The sequence below is a fragment of the Asterias rubens genome, chromosome 2 (assembly GCF_902459465.1).
Source record: "Asterias rubens chromosome 2, eAstRub1.3, whole genome shotgun sequence".
NCBI classification, from domain to species: domain Eukaryota; kingdom Metazoa; phylum Echinodermata; class Asteroidea; order Forcipulatida; family Asteriidae; genus Asterias; species Asterias rubens.
The window spans coordinates 20,776,645-20,791,791 of NC_047063.1; the positions used below are offsets into that span (position 1 = coordinate 20,776,645).

Below are 15,147 nucleotides of genomic sequence, written 5' to 3' on the forward strand. Positions count from 1 at the left end.
ATTGTCAATGTCTTTGTATACCTGGCCAGTAGACACAAGATTTTGCACGCAGCTTGCACTTGTCGATGCCCTGGTGACCGCTGTGGATCTGTTGTAGTATGTTCTGTCGCAGAGAATTTGGAATCACGATTCTACTGCCAACCAGGACTGTGCCGTCTTCTATGGCTACGTCATCTCGGACTGACCAGTATGGTCTGATGGAGCATTGTATTTTCTTGATGCTGTCAGGCCAGCCGTCTGTGACTTGTTGTTTCAGCAGCTGGAGGGTCATGTCTGTGGCTGTCTCTTGCCTTATCAGCTCCAACTTTGTTGGTGTCACGCTCACGACATGGTGTATACGGACTTTCATCTCTGGTATCTCATGCTTTTCCACTGGGGAGAGTCGTGAGAGTGCATCCGCAACGACCATCTCTTTACCAGGCTTGTAGCGTATTTCTATATCGTAAGCCTGTAGACGCAGAAGTATACGCTGTAGTCGTGGTGGGGCCTGCATTAAGTTTTTCTTGTGGATATGCTGGAGTGGGCGGTGGTCACTTTCCACGAGAAATCTTCTACCGTACAGGTAAGTATGAAACTTCTCACATCCGTATAGGACTGCTAGTAATTCTCGCTCTATGTTTGCATATCGTGTCTCTGCTGGTGTGAGAGCTTTTGATGCAAATGCTATCGGACGACCTTTTTGTACTAGGGTTGCTCCTAGTCCTCTGGTTGATGCGTCAACTTGCAGTATTACAGGCTGCTTCTGGTCGTAGTAAGCGAGTGTGGTGTCTGATGCTATCAGAGCTTTGATGGAGTTGAACACTTTTGTGTGTGATGGAGACCAGATGTACTCAACATCTTCACGAAGGAGTGTCCGCAGTGATGCGGAGTGTTCAGCTAATTGAGGGATGAATGGGCCCATGTAGTTGACCAGCCCTAGGAAGGTTCGCAGTTGTTTCCTATCACCTGGGGGCTGCATCATTTCAACCGCCTTTACTTTATCTGGGTTGGGCCTCACTCCATCGGGTGAGTATATCAGTCCGAAGAAACTACATTCAGTCGTTTTGATGATGCATTTTTCGGCATTCAACTTGATCCCTGCACGTCTGGTGTGTTCCATAGCTTCATGAAGGTGTATGTCATGGTCTCTTGCGCTTTTGCCGAATACTTGTATATCGTCAGCGATGCCCACAGTGCCTTCACAGCCACGATAGGTTTCGTCTATCTTTTGTTGAAAGACATCCTGACTCATCCTGAGACCAAAGGGCATTCTCAAGAATCGGTATCGGCCAAAAGGGGTGTTGAATGTGGTGAGGTACGTAGATTGTTCATCTAGTTCGACATTCCAATAGCCGTTTCTGGCATCAAGCTTGCTAAACATTTTAGCACCGGATAGCTTAGGTGTGATTTCTTCGAGAGTAGGCACAGGGTAGTGATCTATTTTGATGGCTCGGTTGAGGTCCTTGGGATCTAGACATAGGCGCAGTCGGCCGTTTGCTTTCTCACGTATCACTAGTGAGTTAACCCAGTCTGTTGGCTTGGAAACTTTCATGATAATCGCTTTGGATTCCATCTCATCTAACTCTCCCTTGAGTTTATCTCTGATCTCCAAGGGAACCCTACGTGGTGGGTGTATAACCGGTCTGGCTTCCGGATCGAGACTGATGTGGTATTTAAAGTTCTCAAAACAGCCAACAGTGCCATCGAAACAATCGGGATACATTTCGAGGAGGTCAGATTTACTCCCGATATTCGGCCTCTCGAGAAGTGGTGTATTTCTGTGGATGTATTTTGGAGAACGATGTGGTGTTGGTGATTCAGTTCTCGTCACCGATGGGTCAGCGAAGTGAACGCGTTGACCGCTGCATGTATCTTTCGTGAGCTTTTCCTGTTGAAGTTGGACAGGATTATTTGTTTGCTCATTTTCCACCACAGTTGTTGTTTCCACTGCACAGTGTAATGTGATCAAGTTCAGGGCTTGGCATGTCTTTAGGCCAAGGATTGCTGGGCCCGCTGCATCAGTGACGTAGAAAACGCAGTTGTGCTTTGTGTCATTGTACATGCAGGGAATTTTCACTGTGCCCAGTTGCTTGATTTTGGATCCGCCATATGCAGTGAGTGCCATTTTACTTGTTTCCAGCGTGCTGGGCTCTGGATTTCCGTTACTGTCCAATTTCTCTGGAAAAATGATGCGGAAAAGATGGACTGGCAGAAGGTTACTCTGAGCACCAGTGTCTACTTTGCACCGAAGCATGATTGGTTTTCTGCCTTTCTGGTTTATGCGTAACTTTGCAAAAACTTCATCTCTCGTGTCGTCCGATGAACCAATACTGCTGACTTCTATGGTGCCAATGGTGAGGTATTCATCAATAATTTCCTCTTCGTCAAAGTAATGCACTCGTCTGCGTGGAGATTTGTGTGGAGGTTTGCCTTTTGGGGGTTTCCCAGATCTGCATACCGATTGACAGTGGTTCTCTTTTCCACAGTTTCGGCAGGTACTACCATAGGCGGGGCAGTTGCTCTTTGGTTTTAGATCGTGCACCCGGCCGCAATTGTAGCATGTAGGCGGTTTGTTTCCTTTTCCTGGCTGTTTGGATCTGGTTGTGCGTGATGCGTTTATGGACTGTTCAGTCTTGCCGGCTGTGTTTGAGTTGCGGCTTGTTTCTGGTAGGGACTTGAGTTGATTTGTAGTTGCTTCATGGCTTCGAGCAACATCGATGGCATCATTTAGCGTTAGTTTCTCGTCCCTTCCTATCAGCACTTTTTGTACGTCTTTGTGTGACGAACCCCAGATCAACTGGTCAACAAGACGATCTTCCATTTCTTTGTCGTCTCTGTATTTGCATTTGACAGCTATGGCTTTCATCTTTGTTACAAAATCATCAGCTGCCTCATCGACGTTCTGTCGCATGTCTTGCAATTTGTATCGGTAGATACGATGGTTTGACCTTGGTTCCAAGTGTTTCTGGAAGCGGGACAGTAGCTTATCTGGCTTTTTTCTGTCTTCCTCTTCTTCAAAGGTCCAGCTATTGTATTTATCTAAACCTTGTTCTCCTAGTGCATAGGAGGAGATATTTTGCTCTCTCTTCATCATTTGCTGATTTTAGTACGCTGCAAAACATTAGTTCACACTTTTGTTTGAACCTGGAGAACGTTGCCACAATATCTGGCGCTTCCCAGTCCATCTGGGGGGCTGAGACTGCAGAGCTGAACGCCATCGTAATGTATTGTATTACACAGTATAGTATAATTGAAGTTCTCAGTTCTGTTTTCAACGTTTTGTTTACGTGAGCAAAAACGGCAAGAAAATCACACTTTTATTGATATGATGACTTTGTTTTGCTACTCACATAACTCTTCAGTTTACCGCTGCCACCATGTAATGCCTCCTGCTGGCATTTAGAGAGAGAGAGGGACTCAGCTTGTATCATGAACTTTGGTAGTTTTAATCACGTTAACACTTGGTACATGAGTAGGGGTTAGACTCTAGAGGGCGCCAGTCCTGTATGTATGCATGTGTGAATAGACCTTATCGCAAATACCAATGCGCAAGCGCAGACTGTTGAATGAGGTGCATTGTGGGATAGATATGGATCAAATTTTGATACCAGCAAGACCACAATGCACCTAATTCCAAGCTTTACGCGCGCGCCCCGGTATTTGCGATAAGGTCTATGTGACACGTGTGTTTTGATTTGCCAACCGAGGTGAGTCAGACCAATCTAAACAAACCCAGCTACGGTAGCTTTCAGTCACTGCATTTATCCAATGATACCGAAAGTAAGTTTTCCATATATGTGTTTTGATTGGCCAACCGAGGTGAGTCAGACCAATCTAAACAAACCCAGCTACGGTAGCTTTCAGTCACTGCATTTATCCAATGATACCGAAAGTAAGTTTTCCATATATGTGTTTTGATTGGCCAACCGAGGTGAGTCAGACCAATCTAAACAAACCCAGCTACGGTAGCTTTCAGTCACTGCATTTATCCATGATACCGAAAGTAAGTTTTCCATATGTATTTTGATTGGCCAACCGAGGTGAGTCAGACCAATCTAAACAAACCAAGCTACGGTAGCTTTCAGTCACTGCATTTATCCAATGATATCATTATACCCAATGGAATCACTGGATCTGAATAACAGGGGCACAGTCTCACAACGTAGGTACAGCGCAAAATGACAATATCAGTTGATTACAACGATGAGGCCGCTGTTTCTTCTTTAAATACAGTAACTGCGTTCAAAATCAAGAGCAAGTTTGATCAGCGACCATTTGTCAACCACTAATCAATGTTCTTTGCATGACATACATCCTGGGTACCAGGCAAAATCCCCCAATGGTCGACAATTGTCAACTTTAGTCCCTTGATAGAACTTGCCTCTAAGTTACAGGTTTTCTCGGTCAATTTCGGCAAATGAGCAGCCAATTTAACCACCAAGCTATTCTATTTCGCGCGAAATCGAATGCTACTGAAAAGGGTCATTCGATTTCGTTTTATGATTAGTCAAATGTAATGTTGCGTCATTCGACTAAACAAAAATAATCATTCAATATTTAACAATTCATCAAAGCAGCATTCAAATTCGCAACGCTTCTTGAGGCGTGTGTGCCACGAAAAAGAATGACGATACGCTAAATTAAACAGAGTGCTAAAGGAATTGGAATCGACTTAAAACGAAATTGAATGGCCAAATTCTGATTTTGAAACGCAGTAACAACTGGAGAGGCAAAACAGCTTTAACTCGAACGCATGAAAATGAAATTGGCTGTTTTTTTTCTGAAATTGGCCGAGAAAACCTATATAACAAAGCACTGGACCAATACAATGGAAACAATGATAATTGCTCCTTTGTGTGAAATCTTGGCAAATAACGCTTCGATATTTTCTCTGTCGATCAGTGGCCCAATTTAATTACTTGGTTCTTCCAAGTCCCCTTATTTTGTCGCGATTCTCATCAAGGTTAATATAATCACTGCACTGGCGGCGAAGCAGGCCAAAAAGAACATTTACAAGTAAAAATGGTTCATATGTATTTACTAATTTCGAATCATACTGAAACTAGTATTCGGTTTAACCAACGAACCAAGCGGACGGACTATTATGTGGACTTTTGGGTGAGTGTTCGCGTTTGTGGTTGGCCTATACAACAAAAGGGGTGGGGTCTGATTTGCCAATATTGAGAGACTTGATGCAATCTAAAAATGTAGTACAAACATTTTTAGGCATTGTGTAAATCATTGGGAAAGTCACTAAATTCGCATCAAGAGTACAAAGGACAACGCGTGCAAAACACATCTTTATACAGGGTGAATAGCGTAGAATATGTTCTATTGTAACACACCTCTTGCTTGTTCTGTATTTTGGTTGGCTGAAACACGGTCACGTGGGATGAACTAATATAGTCTAGTGTTCTCGCGCGCGTGTTTGCGGGAACTAGTACCCGTCTTTGAAAATAGTGCCCGGTTACAGCGCCCCCTCTTGACTTGAACCGTGAACTGCAGCTACAAAACTTCCTGTCTTTTCCAAATTTCCGCTGTTCTTACTTGACATTTAAGACCGAGCTCTGATATAAAACACATATTGACTGCCATAATTCGGTAACTAGTGTACGTCTATTCCCCCTCGGGCCTTTGAGTGACCAGAAGAGGGGCCTTTACTTCCTTCGGCATTGGGAAAATGGTCCCTATTCTGGTCACTCAAAGTCCTCGGGGAAGTAGACGTACACTGGTTACCCCATTGCCAGTATGTGTATAATAGTCCTTCTTCGTGTACAATGTGTTTTCCTGGCTAATGAAAAGAATGGCTGAATTTGAATCCATGTAGCCGAGACTTAAAGCAATCGCACAACATCGGTTGTCAGTAATTGTCCAAAGGCCCACACTTCGTGTATCACAACTTATACATCAAGTAACAAACCTGTGAACAATAGGCTTAACCGGTCATCGGAGTCGAGAAATAACGGGAAAACCAACTCTTGTTTCCGCACGTTTCGCCGTGTCATAACATGTGTTTAAAATAAATCCGTTATCTCGTTTATCATCGAGAATTGATAATATTGTTTTGGTAAATGTTTTCTAAAAAAGTAATGCATTTTATGGAATCGACTATTACCTTCTGCAAACCCTGTAAAGTTGTTTGTAAATATGTTAACTTTTATTTTTTGTTCTGTTCAGGTGTTTAATGGCTTTAAATAAGTTCAGCTAGAAGTGGAAGTGACAAGAAAATCTACTGCTGGCTGGCTGGCTGGCTGGCTGGCTGGCTGGCTGGCTGGCTGGCTGGATGAAGTTGAAGGTTTCTTTGGAGTGTGTGGTATTGTTTTTTCTGACGATGTGGCGTTCTACAAGGTAGGACAAGATCTTGAGGACATCGAATGGTAAGAGAAGATCTAACCCAGTTATCTCCTCATTATTTTCTGCAGGAAGTTCGACTATGTACTTGCTGATGTTGTCAACTTGTGTTATTATGGTGATTGTCAACAGTTTCTGGTTAATTATTTCCCCTGTGTGGCATATTGGTCGTGTCCAGTGATGCCTCTTTGTTAGGATCGGATCTCATATTGGTCGTGTCCAGTGATGCCTCTTTGTTAGGATCGGATCTCATATTGGTCGTGTCCAGTGATGCCTCTTTGTTAGGATCGGATCTCATATTGGTCGTGGCCAGTGATGCCTCTTTGTTAGGATCGGATCTCATATTGGTCGTGTCCAGTGATGCCTCTTTGTTAGGATCGGATCTCATATTGGTCGTGGCCAGTGATGCCTCTTTGTTAGGATCGGATCTCATATTGGTCGTAGCCAGTGATGCCTCTTTGTTAGGATCGGATCTCATATTGGTCGTGTCCAGTGATGCCTCTTTGTTAGGATCGGATCTCATATTGGTCGTGGCCAGTGATGCCTCTTTGTTAGGATCGGATCTCATATTGGTCGTGTCCAGTGATGCCTCTTTGTTAGGATCGGATCTCATATTGGTCGTGTCCAGTGATGCCTCTTTGTTAGGATCGGATCTCATATTGGTCGTGGCCAGTGATGCCTCTTTGTTAGGATCGGATCTCATATTGGTCGTGGCCAGTGATGCCTCTTTGTTAGGATCGGATCTCATATTGGTCGTGGCCAGTGATGCCTCTTTGTTAGGATCGGATCTCATATTGGTCGTGTCCAGTGATGCCTCTTTGTTAGGATTGGATCTCATATTGGTCGTGGCCAGTGATGCCTCTTTGTTAGGATCGGATCTCATATTGGTCGTGGCCAGTGATGCCTCTTTTTTTAGGATCGGATCTCATATTGGTCGTGTCCAGTGATGCCTCTTTGTTAGGATCGGATCTCATATTGGTCGTGGCCAGTGATGCCTCTTTTTTTAGGATCGGATCTCATATTGGTCGTGGCCAGTGATGCCTCTTTGTTAGGATCGGATCTCATATTGGTCGTGTCCAGTGATGCCTCTTTGTTAGGATCGGATCTCATATTGGTCGTGTCCAGTGATGCCTCTTTGTTAGGATCGGATCTCATATTGGTCGTGTCCAGTGATGCCTCTTTGTTAGGATCGGATCTCATATTGGTCGTGGCCAGTGATGCCTCTTTGTTAGGATCGGATCTCATATTGGTCGTGTCCAGTGATGCCTCTTTGTTAGGATCGGATCTCATATTGGTCGTGGCCAGTGATGCCTCTTTGTTAGGATCGGATACCATTTCATTTGGACGCAATGTTCAGGGGAAGTCTCAACATTGACAAGCTCTACATTGACATGTTTAATTTATTAAAACGTCATAAAACAAATTATAACATGAAATTGTGTTAACATCTGAACCGGTTTGGTCAGATCTAGCCCAGATAGTATCATCGATTGGCCCAGACCAAGCCAGGGCTTGTGACCTCTGAAGGGCCAGATTGTCATGGTTAGCTCGGACGTATATGTTTTTATTATTGGAATTGTTAACCCGTAAAACTTGCCCGTACAATGCGTCTTTAATAGACCAAGCATTGTAAAACAAGCACATTAATTTGATCGGCAGCCATTTTAAGATTTAATGTGGCTCTCTATACCAAATGATCAAATTTGGTTTTTTAATCATTTTATTAGGTTCAAATATTTGATCCTGAAAACATGGGTATAGGCACCAACACCAAGTTTCTGTGAGGCTCGTAGACCGACATAATTATGGGCAAAAATGCTTTTGATTGGAGGCCATTTTGCAATTCAAAATTGCCGCCTTAACCAAATGAGTTTTTTTTTTCTTATTGGGTTCATTGACCCTGAAAACACAAGTATTTTTTAGACACTAACACCAAGTCTCAATGACTCTCACATATCGAGAAATAAGACACAACCGAATATATGGAGTTCAAACCTGTGAAAGTTTGCCTAAATCAAATTATTTGTCATCCACACATTATTCTTTATTTTGGATGTAAGAACCGAAACCAAGCCGTTGTGTCCCCCACCCTCCTAGGTTTTTACATACAAATTGATTTAAAGACAATGGACACTATTGGTAATTGTCAAAGACCAGTCTTCTCATTTGGTGTATCTCAACATATGCATAACATTACAAACCTGTGAAAATTTGAGCTCGATTGGTCGTCAAAGTTGCGGCACGGCCCTGTTTTGGTAAAACGATGTAGCTAAAAAAAAACAATTTCAAGAAAATAGGTTTCAAGTTGAAATAATTGCCTTTTTATTTCAGAATATTGGATTGTCATTTTTTAAAGTTTTTCACTAATCTAACAATTAAAAATAAGTTTCCATATTTTATTATAAGTTTTTGAACATTATTGAAGGAACTGTGACAGTTTATTCAAAGATACATCATTTCACCGAAATAATGTACCCTCACAGGAAAGCGTATCTCGTCAAACTGATGCATAACAATGGTACACTGAAAAGCCTTTGGAATGTTGATTAATTTGCTAAAATGGTGTATGTCAGAGAGATACACCATTTTACCATATTTTTAGTTTGTAAAATAAGTGTAAGTGTGACATACATCTTTTTAGCTGTTCCGATCCAGTCGGAACAGCTATTGTTTTCGTCGAGATTTTTATTATTTTTATTATTATTAGCTGTTCCGATCCAGTCGGAACAGCTATTGTTTTCGTCGAGATTTTTATTATTTTTATTATTATTATTATTCTTTGTTTCTCCCTAAATCCCATAGTGTTTGTACACGTTTTTGTGGCAGCCTAATCTCCTAAACCATAATACGAAAGAGTGAGCTTATTATACCAAATTGAAGCTTAGAACATAAGCTTAATTCTTATCGTAAAACATGTAAAAAAAATTAATTTATAAGCCTTAATTAAGCTTGTGAATATTTAATTAGCAAACCTAGTTAACACCATATCTCAAAAATTAGACCGCCGATCCTGAAACTTTTTTCAGCTATACACTAGTCAGGTCCTGTTAATTTGATTTCCGACATAAAATTCTGGACGACGTCACCATGACGTCATGTAATGCACGTTTTGTGTCTGTGCACAAACACAATGGCTCTTCAAATCTATACTTTAAACTGGTCAAAAACACAATAACATCTACATAATTTATTTGTTAGTTTCCTAAATATTATATTATGTGTAGAAAAATACACTGATTCTAATAAGAATTGTTTCAGTCCATAAAAGCAATCAATGTTCGTCTAGTAATTAATTAATCAATTAGAATCTTGGCATCATGGATACAACGTAGTACTTCATAAATTGGGTGCAGTCACTTTCATTGCAACATTTAGACATTTCTATGGTTCTTGTAACACACTGCGAACCTGTATGGGTTGAGGACTCTCGGGGAGAGTCTGAGAAGACGATGTCGTGATGTTTGCATCTTTAATTTGTTTTTGAAAAATGGCAACTAGTAACTATTTAACCACATGACCCTCATTTGCATATTCAATCAGAAAATCTTTGCAGCACCATATCTCAAGAAGTATACAGCCGATTTTAAGACTGTTTGTTGCTAAAGACTCTTTGGGGATTGGAGATTAATTTTGAAAAATCGTGACCTCAAGTTGACCCCTACTTCCGGGTCGACCGGAAGTGGGACCATATCTCAAGAACTATACAACAGATTATAAAACTTTTTTCAGTTATAAACTCCTTGGACATTCAAGATTAGTTTGAAACACATTTGACCCCATGTTGACCTTTACTTCCGGGTCGACCGGAAGTGGGCCCATATCTCAAGAAGTACAAAGCCAATGTTCAAACTTCAGTTATAGACTCTAAGGCAATAAATATTAACTTTTGAAAACTGTGACCCTATGTTGACCTCTACTTCTGGTTCTACCGGAAGTGGGACTATATATCAAGATCTTCACAACCGATTGCTTTAACTTTTTCAGTTATAGACTCCTTGGCATTGCAGATTAGTCTTTGGTAGCTGTGGGCCCATTTTGACCTTTACTTGCGGGTCAACCAGGAAGTGTGACCTAATACCAAGACCTACACAACTTTTTTGAAACTTTTTTTTCCAGTTATATATTCCTTGGGCAATGAAGCACATAATCCAAGCAAAACAACACGGAACAGCTTCGTGTTTGTTCACAAACACTTAATGTCTAGTTATTATTATTATTATTCTTTGTTTCTCCCTAAGGCGCCTTGTCAAAACGTCCAAGCTGATCCATTCCGCGTGCATTCTGCGGGAGTCCGCGGATTTTTGTAACAAAAGAACCCGTAGCAACCGGGAAGGTCCACGGCCACGACGGCTCATTTACATGTCAATAAACATGAATATTCCGGCGGCTCTGCGGAGCGACCGGTCAGCTATTGTGAAGCCAAGCTTATTTAAATATCAATAAGCATGATCATACGGCGGCTCCGCGGACCGGCTGCCGGCGGAACCGCGGAGGAACCCAGGTGGTGAACAATGGCTTTACCTTTGCATGGCAAAAGCAAACTAAGGGTGTGTAAAGCCATTTTCTCGTACGAGTGATTTTTAAGGCTTGGTTACATGACCGAAACATGTGAATTGTAGAAATGGTTTGTTTAGGCAGGTCTATGGACCACATTAATTATTTTGCTTTTGTTTCTCCTAGCCCATCTGGAAGTATTTGTTGTATTTTCATCTAATGTTGAAATGGCAGAATAAGTAATAATAATAATAAATAATCTTAGTAATAATAATAATAATAATAATTTCCATATTTTGGAGCAAGGTCAAAACATCCTTTCTCTGTGACTACCACGCCGTTTCATAGTGTTTCGCTATAATAGAAAACCTGACTTCCCAAACAATGCATCGTAGCCTCCCCCATACCCATGTATCGATCACTGTATCAATGACCCATCCACAACGTATTATGCAAAACTACCGCTAAACTGCAGTTCATCCTAAATAAAATTTAAACACCAAACAATTACATGATGGTCCAACGTGTGTAATGCACAAATTAATGTTTTAATTCGGCCTCTGGCCGCGAAAACCTTTTATTGTGAATAAACCATTAAAATGATCGGAATTGGCAGCCAGTGCAAACTTGTTTTTACAAAATTAAACTTTTATTAACTAGGGTGGCAAATATTTTACATCGAATCAAACTTGTTTTTTTTTATAGTAAGGGATTTATTTGGTGATGACGTACTCATAAAGTGATTAACATTTTGAGTTGTTTAGCCGGGACTCAACATATTGTGCCTTTTCAAAAATACAAGCCTCGTGAATGCCTGTTTGATGCCTGTTGAATGCCTCTGGAATGTTGAGGTTCAAAGTCGCCGATTTGGTTGACTATAATGTCTAAACATGTAGCTGGCGATTATCACGTGAGCAGGATGGTCGGCTGGCACTACCAACGTGCGTGGTGCAATGATCTTGTCGGTGCAGCCTGTCCGCTTCCAGGACGATGGTACTCACTAGTTGAAAATGTACCATTCTGGGAGAGCACGGCCGGTCCGCGTCCAAGCCGCTGATATTCATGACCTGAAAATACAACTTGTTTATTCATGAGACTTATTGTTATACCAACAATAGCGCCCGGCATGGATAGCTCATTAACTTCGCCGCGCTTCAACGCACATGGCCGTTCTTCCGCGGACTGTCCGAGGTCCTTAGCAACGGCGGTATTTGCTGTCCAGTCCGCAGACTGTCAGCGGAGGAACGTCCGGGACGTTTTGACAAGGCGCCTAAATCCCATAGTGTTTGTACACGTTTTTGCGGCAGCCTAATCTCCTAAACCATAATACGAAAGAGTAAGTTTATTATACCAAATTGAAGCTTAGAACATAAGCTTAATTCTTATCGTAAAAAATGTAAAAAATTTTAATTAATAAGCCTTAATTAAGCTTGTGAATATTTAATTAGCAAACCTAGTTAACACCATATCTCAAAAATTAGACCGCCGATCCTGAAACTTTTTTCAGCTATACACTAGTCAGGTCCTGTTGATGTGATTTCCGACATAAAATTCTGGACGACGTCACCATGACGTCATGTAATGCACGTTTTGTGTCTGTGCACAAACACAATGGCTCTTCAAATCTATACTTTAAACTGGTCAAAAACACAATAACTTCTAAATAATTTATTTGTTAGTTTCCTAAATATCATATTATGTGTAGAAAAATACACTGATTCTAATAAGATTTGTTTCAGTCCATAAAAGCAATCAATGTTCGTCTATTAATTAATTAATCAATTAGAATCTTGGCATCATGGGTACAACGTAGTACTTCATAAATTGGGTGCAGTCACTTTCATTGCAATGTTTAAACATCTCTATGATGGGTTGAGGACTCTTGGGGAGAGTCTGAGAAGACGATGTCGTGATGTTTGCATCTTTAATTTGTTTTTGAAAAATGGCAACTAGTAACTAATTAACCACATGACCCTCATTTGCATATTCAATCAGAAAATCTTTGCAGCACCATATCTCAAGAAGTATACAGCCGATTTTAAGACTGTTTGTTGCTAAAGACTCTTTGGGGATTGGAGATTAATTTTGAAAAATCGTGACCTCAAGTTGACCTCTACTTCCGGGTCAACCGGAAGTGGGACCATATCTCAAGAACTATACAACAGATTATAAAACTTTTTTCAGTTATAAACTCCTTAGGCATAAAATATAACTTTTGACAAACCGTGACCTCAAGTTGGCCTCTACTTCCGGGTCAACCGGAAGTGGGACCATATCTCATGAAATATACAACCGATTTTCAAACTTTTTTCAGTTATAGACTCCTTGGACATTCAAGATTAGTTTGAAACACATTTGACCCCATATTGACCTTTACTTCCGGGTCGACCGGAAGTGGGCCAATATCTCAAGAAGTACAAAGCCAATGTTCAAACTTCAGTTATAGACTCTAAGGCAATAAATATTAACTTTGAAAAACTGTGACCCTATGTTGACCTCTACTTCTGGGCAACCGGAAGTGGGACTATATATCAAGATCTTCACAACCGATTGCTTAAACTTTTTCAGTTATAGACTCCTTGGCATTGCAGATTAGTCTTTGGTAGCTGTGGGCCCATTTTGACCTTTACTTGTGGGTCAACCGGGAAGTGTGACCTAATACCAAGAGCTACACAACTTTTTTGAAACTTTTTTTCCAGTTATATATTCCTTGGGCAATGAAGCACATAATCAAAGCAAAACATCACGGAACAGCTTCGTGTTTGTTCACAAACACTTAATGTCTAGTTTGTGAATTAAAGTCACAAACTTTGAGTTGTACAGTTCAACATACAGTTTGTATCTTCTGAACCACTCATCGGTTGACGATAAGATTTTCAGAATCGGAAAGAGCGCCCTCACTTTACTGTGAGATGGCTTTATCTCAAAATTTCAAAAAAATGACTTACATCGTTTCACCACTATGAAAGAAAAAAAAACACCCTTATCACACAAAGTTGTGTGCGTTCAGATGCTTGATTACGAGACCTCAAATTTTAAACTTGAGGTCTCGAAATCAAATTCGTGGAAAATTACTTCTTACTCGAAAACTACGTCACTTCAGAGGGGGCTGTTTCTCACAAAGTTTTATACTATCAACCTCTCCCCATTACTCATTACCAAGTGAGGTTTTATGCTGATAATTATTTTGAATAATTACCAATAGTGTCCACCTTTAATATTAGTTCACTCTATATGGAATGTTTCACAAAGACAAATTGTTTGTGAACTACATTTTATAATAGCGAAATAATCAGCAGCAAGCTGTCAGACTGGACATTAAGCATCTGCCCTGTACAATACCTTAACTATAGTTTACACATTGTTAAAATATTGGTTTTACTGTCACGGCCACAACGACAAAGCTTTATCGTACACTTGCCCGTTGTACCCTTTTTAGACTTTACTCAAGTCCCAATACAGTGATAATCCTTTTGTTTTTTAGTCCCATCGCCTGACGCAAGAAAACTGTTGCGCTGCAGCCATCCCCAACCTCTGTGTTTCCTAGTTGGCACAATAATTATGCGTTAGGGACCTCTCGCACGAGAACTGGGCTTGAATCAAGTCTATCATACCCTTGGCCAACATGAACATCAACTCGGCGGCTTATTAAACTCTTTAATGATACATCAAAGCCGCGAGGTCACTTGATCATTCGAGATTAAGCCTACATGATTGTCAGTTTAATGAACAAAGAATACCCACATATAAGCCTATAGACCGTATGAATTGACGTCATCCAGCCGCCATCTTAGTAGCCTTGTCCAAGGCTCTCTACGCGCAAGCACCGGCGCGCTCTGACTTCACGAAATGCACAGATACTATACGAGGCTCTGATCCGGCCTCGTTTTGTAACCTCGTTGAAACCTCGAAAGCCATGCTTCGACCCCGCGGTATCAAGGGTGCCCTGCGGTATAGTATCGTGAAGTCAGAGCGGGCCGGTGCTTGCGTAAAGAGCCTTGGACAAGGCTACCATCTTAGAGAAAAACGGTGACGAAACAATTGAGACGCACAGATTTGTACGCGCGGCGCACAGTATTGGCCAATGAACAACCTCCTTTTGACCTCTAGGTGAGGGCGCCCAACTGAAATGACGTCATATGCATAAGGTCTATAAGCCATTGTGAAATCATTTTAATTATGGTGGACATAATCAATACTATTTTAGTTTGGGTAAATTTGTCTGTGTACACCCCCATCCATTCAATGCACTGCTATTGTATCCACTTAAAACTATCACATACCACAATAAAGGCAGATAGCCTGACATGTTGTGAAAAGGTT

The 15,147-nt window shown here is 41.2% G+C and overlaps 1 protein-coding gene across 1 annotated transcript; it reads right to left on the reverse strand.

The window, feature by feature from the left end:
• Window positions 1–7,287: 7,287 nt before the first annotated feature.
• Window positions 7,288–7,665, reverse strand: LOC117305423. The gene has a single exon (XM_033790295.1). The coding sequence runs from the start codon at window positions 7,663–7,665 to the stop codon at window positions 7,288–7,290; it is 378 nt and encodes a 125-aa protein (XP_033646186.1).
• Window positions 7,666–15,147: the final 7,482 nt, after the last annotated feature.